The sequence below is a fragment of the Culex pipiens genome, chromosome 3 (assembly GCF_016801865.2).
Source record: "Culex pipiens pallens isolate TS chromosome 3, TS_CPP_V2, whole genome shotgun sequence".
NCBI lineage: Eukaryota > Metazoa > Arthropoda > Insecta > Diptera > Culicidae > Culex > Culex pipiens.
Window position 1 is genome coordinate 111,185,093 of NC_068939.1, and position 17,528 is coordinate 111,202,620.

General features: G+C 37.2%; 2 protein-coding genes across 6 annotated transcripts in view; one reads left to right on the forward strand and one right to left on the reverse strand.

Moving 5' to 3' along the window:
- The window catches only part of LOC120426302 (kinesin-like protein KIF3A), a 57,459-nt gene extending 56,189 nt beyond the window's left edge, over nucleotides 1–1,270 (forward strand). The window contains exons 4-5 of the mRNA XM_039591050.1: nucleotides 19–436; nucleotides 496–1,270. Of these exons, the coding sequence (XP_039446984.1) occupies nucleotides 19–436; nucleotides 496–753 (676 nt within the window). The 3' untranslated portion in view covers nucleotides 754–1,270. The remainder of the gene's footprint in view (nucleotides 1–18; nucleotides 437–495) is intronic.
- A 6,397-nt stretch (nucleotides 1,271–7,667) lies between these two features.
- LOC120426314 (ecdysone 20-monooxygenase) overlaps nucleotides 7,668–17,528 on the reverse strand; it is an 80,263-nt gene continuing 70,402 nt past the window's right edge. For all 5 annotated transcript variants that reach the window (XM_052710284.1, XM_052710283.1, XM_052710282.1 and 2 more), the window contains 7 exons: nucleotides 13,043–13,559; nucleotides 12,789–12,979; nucleotides 12,528–12,729; nucleotides 12,309–12,471; nucleotides 8,960–9,193; nucleotides 8,665–8,889; nucleotides 7,668–8,176 (listed from right to left, as the gene is read on the reverse strand). In XM_052710284.1, the coding sequence (XP_052566244.1) occupies nucleotides 8,069–8,176; nucleotides 8,665–8,889; nucleotides 8,960–9,193; nucleotides 12,309–12,471; nucleotides 12,528–12,729; nucleotides 12,789–12,979; nucleotides 13,043–13,533 (1,614 nt within the window). In that variant the 5' untranslated portion in view covers nucleotides 13,534–13,559 and the 3' untranslated portion in view covers nucleotides 7,668–8,068. The remainder of the gene's footprint in view (nucleotides 8,177–8,664; nucleotides 8,890–8,959; nucleotides 9,194–12,308; nucleotides 12,472–12,527; nucleotides 12,730–12,788; nucleotides 12,980–13,042; nucleotides 13,560–17,528) is intronic.

The following is a 17,528-nucleotide window of genomic DNA, read 5'->3' on the forward strand; positions in this document are numbered from 1 at the left end:
TTTTTAACGTTTTTCCAGATCCGAGCAAGACCAACTCCGTGCCAAGCTCTCCTCGCTGGAGAACAAAATCCTCGTCGGCGGAGAAAACCTGCTCGAGAAAGCCCAAGCCCAGGAGGTGCTGCTGGAAAAGTCGATCGCCGAGCTGGAGCGCAGCACCAAAACCGAACGCGAGCTGGAGGAAACGCTGCAGAAGATCGAGGCCGAGCGCATCGACATCGAAGAGCGGTACAGCTCGCTGCAGGAGGAGTGCGTCGGCAAGACCAAAAAGCTGCAGCGCGTCATGTCGATGCTGATGGGCATCAAGTCGGAGCTGGCGGACCAGCAGCAAGAGCAGCAGCGCGAGAAGGAAGGCATTTACGAGAACATTCGTAGCCTGTCGCGCGAGTTGGCCCTGTGCGAGCTCGTCATCAATTCGTACATTCCCAAAGAGTATCAGGTATGTTTTGAAGAAGTTGACACGTTGATGACCACTAAACATCATTTCCTCTCCTTCAGAACATGATTGAAAAGTTCACCCACTGGAACGAGGACATCGGTGAGTGGCAGCTCAAGTGCGTCGCCTACACCGGCAACAACATGCGCAAAAACGTGGCCGAGCCCAAAGTCAACACCAAGGAGACAGATTTGATCGACCTGTCGCACGTCTATCTGAGCTACAACACGGACTCGGTGTCGGAGCCGGTACGGGCCAAAACGGCCCGGCCGCGCACCTCCGGGATAGCGCGCCCAACGACGGCCAGAAAGTACTACTAAAAAAGGAAATGCCGCGCACTGGCGGCGGCTTTCGGAACGCACAGCTATTCGTTCACAGCTTGAAAGGAGGCTTATTTTTTGCTCACTCAAAATGCACTTAGTATTTGTTGTACATTTGTTGCTGAATAGGTTAAGTCTGTTTGCACCCGGCTTTCACCCAATTTATCCCAATGAAATCTCTCTCTCTCTTTACATTCAAAATATGTGCAATTTATAAACTAGTCCACTACACAACTGAGTCCCAGTGAAAACATATATACAATTTTCTCATGCGATTATTTCATCAACGATTGATAGGCACAAGGAATTGTGAAGGAAACATAACACTTTGAATATCGATAAACTTTGTCGTTGCTTTCCACCAAATTTGCCTAAAATATGTTTTTTTTCTGTTTTGTTTTGTCTTTGTTTAACTTTATGTAACATGCACGCTAACAACACTAGTCAACAGTGAACAGTGGTTTAAATATTTACTTACACAAGCATAACGTAGGAATAAGTAGCAAAAGATGAAGAACTCAGCAGGATACATTTTTTTCTAGCACACAAAGATACTCACACCAGATATTTGTATGCATATTATGTGTAGAAAAAAAAGAAACAAATAAAGTCACGTCGTTCAACACATCTGTTTCCTTGTTTGACATTCCTATTTTTATTCAATTTGATCCTCAGGAGTTATTACCAATGAACAGTGGTCCAGATTGCATTATTCGCAATTCGCAATTTTCAGTGTAAGAACGGGCCTTGACCGATCTTATGCACCAGGTTCCCGACGAACACGCACTGCCCTTACACCTACATCTCACCCTTGCTCTGAGTCAGTACGAGCAGCACGCTAGAACACGCTTTGAGTGTTCGTGCCAGGCATGCACACCTTCTTTTCCGGTTACGCATTTTAACTCGGCCGGGGGTGGTACATTACGTAGGGTTTGATGTAAGTATAAGCGCCTAACCATTTATAGTGTGCCTATCAACTTTCATTAAAGCAAAAACTGTTTTATTTTTAGTTTGAATTCAGAAACTAATTGTTATTTACTGCATATTGTTTTCTCCTGAAATCTTCCCTAGTGTTGAGTTATGTTTATCTGTTGCTGTTTCTTTTGTCGCGGTGTTTTGTTACAATATTTTGGTTCTAAGCATTTTAGAAAAGTTTTTCAAAAGTACAATAGTAATATTTGTGTTAATCCTTTAATCATTCCATAAATTGAGTAAGGGCTCGAACCTCACTTGCTTAAGAAAAAGGTGAAGTTTCAAAACAATGGACAGTGAAGGAAATATACTATGTAAAGAATCAATAGTTAAAGGAAGATAGTAATTTATGAAGTAGATAAAGAAATTAACAAAAAAAAAAAAAAATTATTCGCTCTACAGCATTGCCTTGGCGTTCTCGATTGCGAGATTCCTACTCGAAACTAGGTGTTCGAAGGCTTGTGATTGTTGAGGCAATTGCAAACCTCTTTTTACACCTAAGCATCCATCCACCCCGGGATTCGAACTGACGTCCTTTGGATTATGAGTCCAACTGCCTACAAGCGACTCCACCGAGATAGGACCCAGGGAGACGACTCCTACACCTGGACTGAGCTAACGACCTAACCTTTTAGGTTAGTCCGGGGCCAACATTTACTTCCCGTCCGACGGAAGGCGTGATCAGACAAATTTCGTCTCGAAAAATGCCACCGGGACCTTCTGGGATCGAACACAGGCCGACTGGGTGAGAGGCAACTACGCTTACCCCTACACCACGGGTCCCGGCAAAACTTAATTTTTCGAAAAATTGTTAAGTTTTGAAGCTTTGGTGTCTTGAGAATAGTTGTTGCAAATCGTCGTTGTCGTGCTATCTTGTCGCACGTTCATTTTGGACCAAATAGAGTAAAGCCGCTATTACACTATCACAAACAAACAAACAAACTAGACAAGACACGCACCTTTTTGGCGTTTGACAGTTTGCCTGCTCCGTCATATTGTTTGCGGAAAAGTTTGTAAACAAACAGTTTGCGATTTTGGCAAACAAGTTTGCAGGCAAACAAACTGTTTGTTCAAACTTTTACACTGTAAATTTTGGGTTGCCCTTCAATAACATATTATTTTTTCAATAGCATATTATTGTTCTTGATTGTTCTCAAAGCACTTTTTCTTTGCGATGTTGATAGTATTGCGTCGCACCGGTCATAAAAAAGTCATATTTTTGGCTAATAACTATAGATTTCGCTTAGGTGCTGTAGTTCCTTCTCATAAGCGCCGTCCTGATCCTGTTCCTCTTGCTTGGTCAACCCTTCTCAGTCATCTTCCGTCGAAAAAGTGTGTCTGTGTTCTGCAGTAATCCATCAAGCACTTAGTGCAGTGTACCGCTGACGGATCTTTAAGTAGTTTTTCAGAAGCGATGCAACTTTTCATTCTATTCGTTATATGTAAATAGCATTTGTGCAGCTCACAATGCCTCACCTTTTGACCTTCACAGATTCCCAAAATTTGATTTCAATCCTGAGATATTTCATAAAAACCCAAAATGGTTGTCACTCTTCATATGAAAGATGTTTCAATCTTGTCGAGCTATCTTGACACACCCTGCAAATTGCTGTAAGTGCGACAAGATGGCCAAAGAGATATTCAGATTAGAACGCGTTTGACACACGTAGATGCCCGACTACCGTGCTCGTGCACGAAAACGTCGAAATGGGGAGGGACAACTTTTGACTTGGTTGGAAATAAGAGGGATCATTGATCATAGTTTGGGTTTCTATGTAAATTATTCTTATAAACCCATTTAATAGACAATTTTGTAAAAATAATTTTAAAGAGCTGAAAAATGTTTCTGCATGTTGTTTATTTGATTTTTTTTGCCTTTGGTTGCTGAGAATTACCCAAACAAAAATAAAAAAAAAAATAAAGGAAAAATTAGTTTTATTAGTGTTGCTTCATTGCTTTCGTTTTGCCTTTCTCAACTTACTGCCCAAGCAACACACTTTGTCAGATAAACGTACTTCCTAACTGGTTGTATAACCAATCCGCCTCGTTGTCACAACTTGTTCTACAACTCCTGTGAACTGGAAAAAGCGCACTTTTTTCTGTTGTATAACTTGCCAAAAAAAGATGCAAGTTAGGGGAAATTCTCGTATGTTTGGCAGGTTAAGCACACGCTGCTAACTTCATCCAATTTGCTGATTATCACTATTTAAACAACTAGTTTTGGAAAACTTTTGATAGAAACATGATTGCTCACTTCTTATTGAGCTATTTATCACTCGATTTCAGTTGAAAACGCTTTTAATTAGGTTTAATTGAATGTCAAAGTTCTGACCTGCCAACATTAGAGGCACGTTGGAGTTAGATGCTGTTCCCCTATCAGAGTAAGTTATACAATTGTATTTGACAACACTGTGCTAGCTAACGAGAGATTCAACGAAAAAAAGGGGGCGTGGTTTACGACTGTGCTGTCAAATCAAAGCGCACACTGAAAAGGAAAGTTAGATTGAAAACAGCTGTCTAACCGTTGACTAACTTACATGTAAACAAACATTTCTTATTAGAATTTTAAGCAATGGCGAAGCTAATAAAAAAAAGTACGCTTGTTTCTGCCAGATTTATTTAAAATAATTCGAAATTGAACTTAAAAAAAGAAAAACAATCATGGCGCGCAGTCTACCAGTGATTAGGTGTGAAATTCCCTGCATGGCGAACTTTTAGATTTTCCTTTTTTGATGAACTTCCTCTTTCCCAAGATTCGATCCGATGACTTCGACGATTTGTTGTTATCTCCACGGCAGGTCCAGGCGCGCTTCCACATCTCTCCACGGGGCTTCATAGTAAACAAGCTGGCCCAAGCGTCAATAAGAAGTCTGCTGTCTGTTTTGTTAGCTAAAGAACTTAACTCCAACGAAGGCTGTCATTGGAATTGAAGTTATATAAGTATGTTTCAAATCAGTTTTTATCACTCCATTATATAACTTTGTTATAACAAACCGTTTCAACTGTCATTTCGATTACCGTACCACGGAGTTATATTGAAAATTGATATGATTTTGATTTGTTGTTTTCTCTATCATAAACTCTATAAACTAATAATTTTTGTAGCTTTTACCGACGATATGTTTACAAACTAATCGGTCAACAATTCAAATTATTGCCATCTTCGATAAATAAACATTATTGAAACTCTGAATTCCTTATGTACAAATTTACACCACCCAACAACACGCAATGTCAAGTTGAATATGTATGTTGAGCATCAGTTATATAATCTATTCTCCGATAACATTTGTGTAACAAAGCGAGAAAACCTTAGGCTATTTATAGAATGGTTGGCCACGCCCATTTTTCAGAAGATGCCGTCACATAACAATGTTAGATAAGCAGTGAAACAAACAGTGCAATATATTGTTTTTATTCAACAAACTGTTTTCGAGTGAAACATTGCAGATGAGGGAACAGCATCTTGGCATATCAGCACTTTGACGTTCAATTACAGCTCATAAAAAGTGTTTTCAAGTGAAATGAAGTGATAAATAGCTTAATAGGAAGTGAGCAACCATTTTCTATCTAAAGTGTTCCAACATAAATTGTTTTAATAGTGAAAATCAGCAAATTGGACCGAGTGTTTACACTCCCAAACATGTGAAAATATTCCCTATGTTGTGTGTTAAAGTTGGAAAAGAGTGAAGTTAACTGGGTGTAACACTTGTGTGGCACAAATCTCAACAGTTACATAAGTCAGTTATACAAGTAGTGAAACAAACTTTTATTTAACTAACGTTGATATTTTTTCTCGTATGTTGATCCAAAACAGCTGTCTAACTATTATTCAACAGTCGACAAGTTATGAGTGCTACTTGGGTGAGGAAATGCTATAAAATCACTCGAAAAATGAACTTCTCAATTCGACCTCGTAGACTCAACTTCACGTATACCTATCGACTTAGAATCAAATTCTGAACAAATGTATGTGCGTGTGTATGTCTCTAAGTTCGTGCACCGAAAAATATGCACTCGATTATCTCCGAATTGGCTGAACCGATTTGGATCGTTGTGGTCACATTCGAACCGTCTTAGGGTCCCATAAGCCCCTAGTTAATATTATGAAGTTCAGAAAAGTACTTCAAAAGCTATGCTAAAAAAAAGTTTGGAAGATTGCAAAAAGGGTGGTTTTTGTAAGAAAACCCGTTTTTTATATATTTTTAGAAAGATATTTAAAAGACTTTTGAAAATTGCGCTTTAATGTTTGACCTTGCTAGACAAAAACTAGAGCACGCAATGTAAACAATAACAGGCACGTTTTGTTTGGCTGTTTGTTTGGAAAACGTTACTATGACTTCAAAAAATTTACCATTTTTGCTTAAACTTCTACAACCCGACCCCGCCTTTAGGCTAGCTTCGATCTAAAAATTCGCAAAAAATCAATTTTTCAACCAATTTTCGATCTTTACAAATCATTGGAAAGAAGTACTCTTAAAAATTTAGAAATTTTATTGGTTGGAGGTGTGGCTTGTTTTAGGTGACTGCCAATGGTTATGAAAATGTATTTTTTTCTGCACAGAAAAAAAAAATGATGGTAATATTCATCAGGAAATGGTGACAGATTTTGTGGCTTAAAAATGATGAATTTTACCCTAGAAAATGATGAATTTTCATCAGTTTTTGATGAATATTCATCAGGTTCACATTTTTACACATTTTTTATGTAATATTACTCAAAAAAAGAGGTAATATTCAACCTCGTATTCAACCTACCAAATTTTCAACATTCCAAAATTCAACTTTTTTTTCTGTGTGGGGTCAATTTTGGCTGTGTTTTTCACAAATATTTTCAGTAAAAATAAGTATGCAGTGATTTTTGTATTATCTCAGACTATGCCTCTAAGCATTTCTAAACAATTGGTTTCATTCAACAGTAAAATATGTAAAACACACGCAAAAAATATTAAAAGTGGGCTGTAAAAACATGAAAATACTGAATAGACAAAAGGTGGTAGATTTAACCAGATACTATTAGAAAAATAAACTAAACAAGACAAATGCAAATATAAATACTCAAAATAAAACAAAAATAACATAAAACAAGAGAAGTAAAGTTTTTCGTAGAACAAAAGTTGCTTAAAATGACCACAATGGAAAAAAAATCGAAATTATTTGGGCAGTATAGGGTTTAACAAAATACAGTCAATTGCAGTATTTGTTCATATTGCCAAGTAGAGAAATATTTTTGGTTTATTATGAATTCCATTTATGATATTTTTATCATAAACATAACAAAAAATTTAAATATGTTTGTACAAATCAATTTTATTTAAAAAATGTAAAAAAGTGTATAATTTTTTCGATGTAGTACAACTTTGCCGAAGACACCAAATCAATCAAAAATTTCCTCAAAAAAAAAAGATTTCGGATTTTTACAAACCATTTTTGTATAGACAACTGCGAAATTTGTATGGAAAACGATAGGATGTAACAAAAATTTCTTTTTGGTTGCCATTCAGTAGCTTATCAAGTCCCACGATTTTTACAGTTGGGTAACGAAAAATGTCAGAGGTTTTTAGAGAGTTTATGTAATACTGTGATATGTGATTTTTTCGGGCGTTAAATTTTACATAATTGTCCCTTAGGGACCCACATAACATTTCAAATGATCATCATTGCAGGCAACAAATTATTGAAAAACACGTCTTTTACGAATGTTCGTAATGAAAGGAGTCGTACCGCCCTCTCTGGACTTGTAAGGGGAATTGAGCAAGCAAGTTTATGTCAAAAGTGAAAATAATTGTGAAAATCGGTATATTGGATGAAACCACTTGAATAAACTGTCAATTTTTAGAAATAAATGATTTATTTGTACATTGTTAGGAAAGTTTAATTTACATTTAATGATTTCGAAAGATTTAACAAATTATATGGATTTTTCTCATAATGGAATACAATTTCGTAGTCGTAGTCATAGTTTGTATTACGTATTTATAAAGTATTCTTTTTTAATATAATCGTTCAAGTCTGTACAAAATGCAATAAATTATACCAGTTGATTTGTGTGAGATAGCCTATCGTAGTAAATATTTCGTTCAGTTGCAGGTTGCATCCCGCACAAGGAACGCGGTCACTAATCGTACACGGATCAAGACAGATCTGCTTCAACAATATAGGATGTAATCAATATGATTCTCTCTCTTTCTTTTTTCTCTCTCGTCGCTTACGTTTTCGTATCAAGGAGTAGTAATAGTTAGCTTTGTACACAAAATAGTCTTAACTAAGCTTAATCACAATAGATAACAGGTATTAGGAGGTTGGTTTCTGAGTTTGCGTGAGGCAGGGCGGCACTGAGCACTCAGTTTCGATCGCGGAAAATAACCTCGATCGGGGTTCCCGGCGCCAGCAGGAATTGGAACTGCGTATCGAGGTCACTGTGGTACTCGACTTCAAACTGCTGGAAGATCTGCAAGTGGAAAAGTGTGATTATAGGTCAACTGCTTGACATGCTAGCGGACTACCCGCATAAAAAAGTATCATATCAAAACTTTTTCTCATATGGTAATTGAACTTTAAACTATATTGTTACTACCATTTCCTAAAATGTTTGACTACTATTTTAGAAATGGTATATATATGGTTGGCATGAATTTTTACTATCTCTCAAATGGTTTAACCATCTGGCATAACGGTGGTTAGCAATGGTAACCTTAAAAAACTCAGTACTATTTTTGTCTAAAAACTGTTTGTTGTATGGTTAAGAAATGGTTTAAGTACTATTTGGCAAAAAGTAACCTTAAAACAAATAGTTCACAAATAGTTTAATATAGTTAAATTTTAATTTTGGGAATTTGTAAAAACGATTTCAGAAATAGTTACCATTTCTCAAAGTGTCATTGCATGATCCAATATGGTAATCAAATGGTAATTTTTTATCCGGGTAGTAATCTTTACCTTGGCCATCACTAGCGTCAGCTCGATGTCGATAATCCGATGGCCGGGGCACATTCGGCGGCCCGTTCCGAACGGCAGCACCAGCGGAGCTCCCGGTTCGTCCAGCTTGTAGACGTTCTGGTTTTCGTCGACCTGCTCGAGCCACCGCTCGGGCACGAACTTGTCCGCGTTGCGGAAGTTTTGCTCGTTCTGGCACGCAACGCGCGTATGGCAAATAACTACCGTCTACGTTAGGAGAGCAGAAAGAGATCGCTTATAGTTTTAAAACAAGGAGTCAACCGTTTAAACGACTTACCCCGGTGTTTAGGTGGTAGCCGGATAGGATAAAGTCCTCCTCGAGGATCCGGGCGAGGCACGGAGTGGTTGGTGAAATCCGGTACGACTCCTTGATGCACGCCTTGGTGAAGGTGGCGTTGGACATCTCGGTGCTGGTGACCGGATTGACCGAGTCAAATTCCTGCGATATCTTGTGCTGCTTCTCTGGGAGGTGGCTCAGGTTGTGCAGCAGGAATGAGAGAGTATTGGAGAACTGTGGAAAGAAATGATATAGTAACAATTGAATTTTATATTTTTGTGAACCAAACCCGATTTTTGATTATAAATAAATGATGGAAAAATGGTACGTAAATTTTCGAAACTCAATTTCCCAACATCTGATTTTTCTAATTTTCGAGACATTTAAGGCAATAACAAATATTTTTCTAAAAGCTTCAAACTTCCAATAAAAATAGAAGTCTAATCAACTAAAAACAATTTGAAAATGAATTTTCCAGCGTTTAAATAGTAGTTTATGCAACAAGTTGCAAAAAGAGGATTTTTTCAGCACGAGTCGTACATTTATCCAACGAGGTTCACCGAGTTGGATAAATACGACGAGTGCTGAAAAAATCAAGTTTTGCAACGAGTTCCATACAACATTTTTTGCAATTTCGAAAAACACCCATTGAGTGAAATTTTAAGTCGCATTTTCATGTATTTTGTCAATAAATCGTTTAAATCAAAATAATGTTGAAAAGTGTTACTTTTTGAAACAAGTGCTGAAAAGTTCAACTTTTCAGCACCCATTTCAGTGCTGAAAAGTAGAACTTTTCAGCATTTATTTTGAAAAGTGTTGCTATTCGATTCTGTTATTTTTGGTACAGAAAAGTAGGCTATTTCATCGTTCAAGAATGACAGGAAAAGTACGTAGTTTCACGACGGAATTGCAAAAATGATATTTAGCATGACTGGGATCGATCGCAAATATTTTGAACTTTGTGAAACTCCGTTGTGCAGTATTGCGATTTTTTTTCAGCGAAAAAAAAATCGTATATTTTGTGTAAATTTTTTGCCTGATTTTGGTCAAAGTAGAGGGACATAATCTTCAAAAAATATTTGCATCGGCCTTATAATGTAAAATTGAATTTGCAATCGAAAAGTACTTTTTTGTAAATTGCCTCGTTTTCAAGATATTTCGCTTACATTTTCAAATGAGCCTATGTCCATAGGAAATTCATGGCACATTGGCTGTTTTGAAAAAAAATATCTTGAATATAGCTACCAACAGTTTGATTTCAGCGAAATATTTGCTGTTTTTCGATTTTTAAAAATAGTGACAATCCCTGATTTTTTTTTGTAAATTTCGGAAAATTTGCTATAAAATTGTGTAATTGAAAAATTTGTCCATTTTTACTGGAGATATTCCGGATTCCGTTGGAGTACCTCGGTCCTCCTATATGGTTTTTTGACAAATCTGGATCTTTTGCAGCCGGAAGCATCTAATTTGGTCAATTCTACCAAAAGTTATAAGATTTTTAAGAAAAAAAAATAAGGACTACCCGAGCGTTTGATTGCTAGTGATCCGATTTTCAATGTTAAAAAATTAAAAAAAAAATATACAAAAATACAAATTATTCGCTCTACAGCATTGCCTTGGCGTTCTCGATTGCGAGATTCCTACTCGAAACTTGGTGTCCGAAGGCTTGATTGTTGAGGCAATTGCAAACCTCTTTTTACACCTTAGCTTCCATCTACCCCGGGATTTGAACTGACGACCTTTGGATTGTTTGTCCAACTGCCTACCAGCGACTCCACCGAGACAGGACCCAGGGAGACGACTCCTACACCTGGACTGAGCTAACGACCTAACCTTTTTTTAGGTTAGTCCGGGGCCAACATTTACTTCCCCGTCCGACGGAAGGCGTGATTAGACAAATCTCGTCTCGAAAAATGCCACCGGGACCTTCTGGGATCGAACCCAGGCTGACTGGGTGAGAGGCAATCACGCTTACCCCTACACCACGGGTCCCGTAAACAGTCGTGAAATTTTCCCATCTTTTCGAAAACAATATCTTGAATTAAAAAATCGCGTGAGCCCGCAAGCCTAATATTTTTTTTTATTTGAATAAATAAAGTCTTTTTTTAATTTGAGATATTTTTTGGATTTTTTGTCGTCAAACATAAGAGGACAAAAAATTAAATTTTTTCACGAGTTTGTTCAAAAAATTTCAACTGGTGAAAATTTATGAAATTCAACAAATCCATAATTTTTTTTCGTGATTTTTGAATTTTCATATTTGGATTTGAATAAAACTTTGTTAATGCATTCCCTATTACAAAGTAAGCAATATTGCTTCATTAGTTTTTCCCTACAATTCTTCATACGATTTTGGAGGCTGGTGATACAAAATGGGTATGAAAGGGATTTCTGATCAATTCACGAAAAAATCGATGTTATCACTTAAATCGAAATTCCCGAAATAATTATTTGGGGATATTTTTGTTTTATTTTGATGTGTCATACAAGACTAAAATAGACACCTTCAGAGCAAGAGTGCGTGTTGGTGCAAAATCAGGTTTAGAAGGTATGTTTTTTTTGTTTTTTTTTTTGGAAAGTACCGAAAACTCGGACAAAAAATATTAAAAAGAATTTTTAAAGCAAAATTAAATTGGCAATCGAAAATTAGTTTACAATTTGTTTGTTTAAATGTACCTTTTTCAAGTTATAGCGTCTTATAGTTATACATTTACGATTTCTTTTTTTTTTAATTTAAAATACCTTTTGAAAGAAAAGCATCCCTCTATTACTCCGATTTTCAATGTAAAAAAATGTAACTTTTGCGAAAATTTCTGATTTTTTGAATAAAAATATATAAAAAAAATATAATTAGGTCTAAAACATGAAACTATTTGTAGACCTTTTCAGAAGTAAAGCTGTATTTCATTCTCGGCAACTGAACGGATTTTGGCTGGGTTTGTTGCGTTGCGCCATAAGCTTCAAAAGTTCTGCTTTAACAAAATTTTAACGAAAACAAAAAAGGGTGAAAATTATAAAAGTTCCGGCTGATGACGTTAGTCAGATCTTTTACCGCAGTGCTTTTTGAGATGATTCTCCAAACTTTCAACAGGTTGAAGCACGAAGCTTGTTAGCCTAAGCTTTTCAACAAAAAGAGAAAGCCTTTTCAATTTATTGTAGGAGGAAGGCATCAATCACTAAAGTGCCGTCAACTGGGTCGAATCGGGACTACAGTATTAGGCTAAAACATAGTTAAAACTACTGTCCCATTTTGCAACATGTGTCCCGATTCGTCCCAGATGACGGTGGTTTAAGTAACGTTTTTACATAGAAGAGATAAAAGGGTAGCATAAATTTTCTCCACACTCACCGTCTCAATCGCCGCATGAATCAGATCGATGATACCGGCAATCTTATCCTTCGTGTCGAGCCCTTCAGTCTGCAAAATGCTCAGGAAAATACTCCGCACATCATCCTCCGAGCACTGCTGCTGCTCTTCTTGCAGCGCTTCGTTCACAATTTCCGCAATTGTACTAAAAGCAAAAAAAAAGTTTAGTTTTTGTACACCACAAGATCATTGAGAAGTTACTCGTAGATGATCTCCTCGCAGCGCACGTAATCCTGGTACAGCTGCGTCGGCAGGTACTTCCACAGCTTGAACCCGTAGTAGCTGCGGCTGATGTACACGAACGTCGACTTGACGGCCTCGGCCAGTTTGCCAAACTTTTCGTTCCTCTGCCGATCGCCGCTCAGGAAGCCCATCCGGCGGCCCAGCACGAGGCAGCAAATTACTAATTGTTTGAATGGGATTGTTGTGTTTAAGAGTTTTCAGGATCTTAAAATGACTTACTTTCAAGACCAACGGTGTTGGCCAGATCCTGAAAGTCCTTGACGCAGCCGTTGGAGTCACGTTTGCGTCGAATCAGTTCCACAAAGTCGTCGCAGATTTCGTTCAGAGAGGGGATGAACGCTAGCAGAATCTTTCTGGACGTGATGCCGGAAGTCAGCTTGACCCGGAGTTCGTGCCACTGTTCGCCTTGTCTGCAAATCGGAATGAAATCGGTTAAAAATGTTGAATCCCCAAGTTGTTCTCTTCAAACTCACGTGTTCACGATTCCCGTGCTGGCAAACCGGTCCGGCCGGCTTCTCCGATAGTGCTCGACAATTTCCGTCGGTGGTCGGTACGGGTACCGACTGGGGTACTTCAGCACCTTCTCAATGTCGGCCCGGTCAAACAGATGAACCACCGGAACGCGGTCCACCTCGAGCGCGACGTTGCCGTACCGCTTGTGCAAATCCACGAACGCGTCGTGCATTTTGGCAATCTTGTAGCGCCCGGTGATGTAGATCCACTTGGTCCCGACCAGTGGCCACCGCTGCGGGCCCGGAATGTCCCACACGTTGTTGACCCGCTGTGGTGCCGGGGCATCATCGGGCGGCACGTGTATCATCGTCGGTGCGTTGTTGTTGCTCAGGTGGAGCAGCTGCAACAGATAGCCCTTGGCGGTTTCCAGTATCTTGCGCGGTTTGTGGCTGTACGACATCAGCATGAACGCGGTGATGATCACGTAGAAGAGGACGATTGTCACCGACATGGTTTCGTCCGGCGGGCGGAAAATGTCTGCCGAAAGAGAGAGAGAGAGAGAGGAGAGAAGAGAGAAAATCGTGAGAAGATGTTGCATAATGTTGGCTGCTGGGTGTGACAAAATACATGTTGCGTGGGGTGGTGCAACATTATGTGGGATCGATGTTGCATATGTAAAGGCGTAATGTTGTGTGTTGATGGAGACGCATGATCGTATTGTTTTGTTTGCTTTCTTATTTATCCACATTATTTTCAGTTTGGTGACTACAAAAAAAAATCTATTCAAGAAATGACAATTCTAAAGATCTTTTAAACATCATCAATCATTTTTATAAACAACAGGTAATGTGCAATTCTCCACCAAACCCGAAAGTGGATTTTACTTATATTTTTTTATTTGGCTCAAACTTTGTGGGGGCCTTCCCTATCACCAAAGAAGCCATTTTGTGTCTTTGCTTCACCCATACAAGTCTCCATACAATTTTGGCAGCTGTTCATACAAAAATGGTACATAAATATTCGAAAATCTGTAACTTTTTAATGAATTTTTTGATCAATTCGGTGTCTTGGGCAAAGTTATAGGTATGGATGAGAACTATTCAGGAAAAATCAGGTACACGTAAAACAATTTCCCAAAATCCGTACTTTTTACTTCATGATTTTTTTTTATATATATTTTAGAGGACAAAACCCCGCATCTTTTGAACCATTCAGAAGTCTGGACCAAAATTTTGCCGACCAGTTGTATTTTTTTAAATAGTGATTTATGTAAAAAAAATAAATCTTGTGCTTTAATTGTTTTTATGTAAAATCGAATTTGCAATCGAAAAGTATCTTACAATTTTTTTGATGAAGACTCAGGGTAGTTACTTAAATCCCATTTTCAAATGCCCGACTTTTTTCAGAATTTTCCAGAACCTTATACAATCGGGTTTTCTTACCAAAAAAAATGATTACCAAAACTGTTTATGAAAAAGTAAACATTTACCACCAAAAATAATTTCTGAAAAAACAACAAACTATTAACAATTTCATTAAAAAATTAAAATAATTATTTTATATAAAAAAGTATTTGAGGCATTGAAGCACTCGTTATTTCGACAAAAGGAGTGAACATAAACAATGAATAATAAAAAAAATTAAGCTCAAACATACATGAAATGTTATGACTTATTTCTAGATTTTTTTTGAATAGGTACTATAAAGATATGAAACACAATAGCTTATAGGAACTTTTTTTTAAAAAAAACTCTAGATTTCAATTATTCAGTTTTTGTTATTTGGTTTAAATAGGAAAAGAAAAGAAAATGGCGAAAATTTAAAACTAACTTAAATTTAAATTTTATCACTTTATTTTCAAGAAATGCAATGCAACACCTTAATTCTTTTGCGAAAATCGAATATCAAAGTGCTTGCAAAATTTGTTTAGCAGGTTTCTATACAATTTTGAAAATCAATGTTGATTTATTATTTTATAAGTATTTTAATGTTTTCAATTCTACTTCAATTAATAATCCAGTTAAATAATAACCTAACCTCTAATTTAGTCGATTTTTTTAATAGAATAAATAAAAAGTGTCTTGTATCTATTTATCATTTTTAATACCTTCAATTATGTTTTGGTATTTTCAAAAAGCGCAAAAAAAAGGTTTCAATTGTTTTCATCAAACACTAGAAACGGGATAACGATAGTATTTAAATCCAACGTTGTTTATGTTTTGTTCTACGTTTGAATGGCTTCAAATAAAGTGAAGAAAAATATCAGGATTGTGCCTGCAAGAATGGTGAGTGAAGGGACGCGTTGGTTGGGGGAAATTATTCAATTATGTTCCACCAGTGCAAGCGGATGGTTGTGTTTGTGTGCAAAGTGAAAAAAAGCAAAAAAATAAAAAAAAAACAAATCAGGATTGTGAAATGGATTTTTACGGTGTTCGTTTTGTGCTGTATTCGGGATCGTGAAAATCAGGAGTGAGTCGCGCTGTAGTTATAAAACAAGATCGATCTTGAAAATTATTCATACTAATCGGTGAGTTATTGTGTGCTTAAAGCCCTTTCTTCATCATCGCTGATTGGATGGCAAGTTGACGATTGAGTTCGTTAGGTTTATCGCGTAGCAAAATTATTTTGATTCATCAAGAACGTCGTGTGGTGCGCGAGTCTTTTTTGTGTTGAAAAGACCTTCCCATAGCTCCGTAGTTCGGAGGGCTCGACGTCGGTTGTTTGTGTGTTAAGCCCTCTCCATAGCATCGTAGCTCGAGAGGCAACGAAAATCAATACCTTATCTAGCTAACAGAAAGAAGATCGGAAGGCACTTGGTGGTTGAGTTCGTCGCGTCTATTCCGTAACAAATTCATGAACTAAATGATTATATAATTAAAAATCAGACTACGCTAGCACTGCAGCATTGCGTTTAACACCTCATTTTATAAATAAATAACACAGCGGGCTGTCTAAGATTAAACCATTTCATTAAAAATTTAACAATAGTTAAACGGGAAATGTCTCATCCGCAGCATCCGATTGTTTGCCTTGAGAATAAAATATAAAACCTCTCAACAAACACTATGATTTTGGGTCGCATCATCATCTTCTATGATGAATCCTGACCAAACACCCTATCCTACTAACAAGTTTTCAGGTTCCTCGCGCTCGTGGGGTGTAAGCACAGAGTAAATCAGCTGCCCTAGTAGCAACCTGCGCTAACTAACATTCCCGTCCCTTAAAACCGAGGTTTACAAACTGACATGGCGGGCGCCGTTGGTGGCCAATGACTGTTATTTATTCGCAACTGATTTTGTTTTGGCAATCATGGTGTTTTATCTTTTCAGCGCATTCATACATGCTGTTGATAAGGGAAACACCACTTGATAGTCGAAACCTATGATCAGTAGTGCTGAAAGGATATTACGGTTCTGTTCAGCAACGGAGGGGCAACCATGGGTGGTCTCTCATGCTCATGCTCATGCTCATCAAACACTAGAAACGTTTGGGTTTCATTTGCTAGTCAGGTTTTTTTGATAAATAAAAATCAACCTTTATCTACTTTATTTTAAGAGTATGAGGTGCCCAAGGGTCGCCTAAATTTGAATATGTTTCAAAAAGAAACAAAAATAAACAGAAAATGTAATTTTTCCAAAAGTTTTTTTTTTTCAAAAAATTCAATTTTTTTTATATTTTTTCAAATAGTGTCCATGATTGTCCATTCCTGAAAATATCCTATAATTTCGTCTACGAAACATTGGAGATAAGACCACTGGTTGCAGCGGATAAAAGATAAAGAAACAAAATTATGCAAAATTAGTTGAACTTAAAAAAACTTTCTAAATAATCCCAAAATCCAACAATTAGACAATTAGAAATGAGGAATAGGAGTGAGAACAAGGATAAATTCAAAAGTTTGTTTACATCTGAGAGATTCGCCCTTTTGAAAGTTGATACTGACTTCAAATGGTTTAATTAATTTTGCGGCCACAATAAGGTTGAATTTACATTTTAATAAAAATAATTATTTACGAAATTTTTCGATTTTTTTTAAACTCATTCATTTTAATCTAAAAGTTGTTAAGAGGCAGTATTTGTAGATTCTGCTCGGTTTGTTCTAGAGGTCGTATCAAGTTGCTCCGATTTGGATGAAGCTTCCAGGGTTTGTTTGTCTATACATGAGATGAACTCATGCCAAATATGAGCCCTCTACGACAAAGGGAAGTGGGTTAAAACGGGCATTGAAGTTTGAGGTCCAAAACACATAAAAAATCTTAACATTGCTCGCATTTCCGTAAAACTTCGTCAATTCCAACTCTCTTAGATGCATTCGAAAGGTCTTTTGAAGCACTTTAATACGAGCTATATACATCCAGGATTGGTTTGACTTTTTCTCATAGCTTTAGCAAATTACTGTTAAAATGGATTTTTTTAAAACCTTAATAACTTTTGGCAACAGCCTCCAACACCCATACTCCCATAGGTCGAAAGTTAGGGAATTTCATGGACTATAAGCCTACGGTA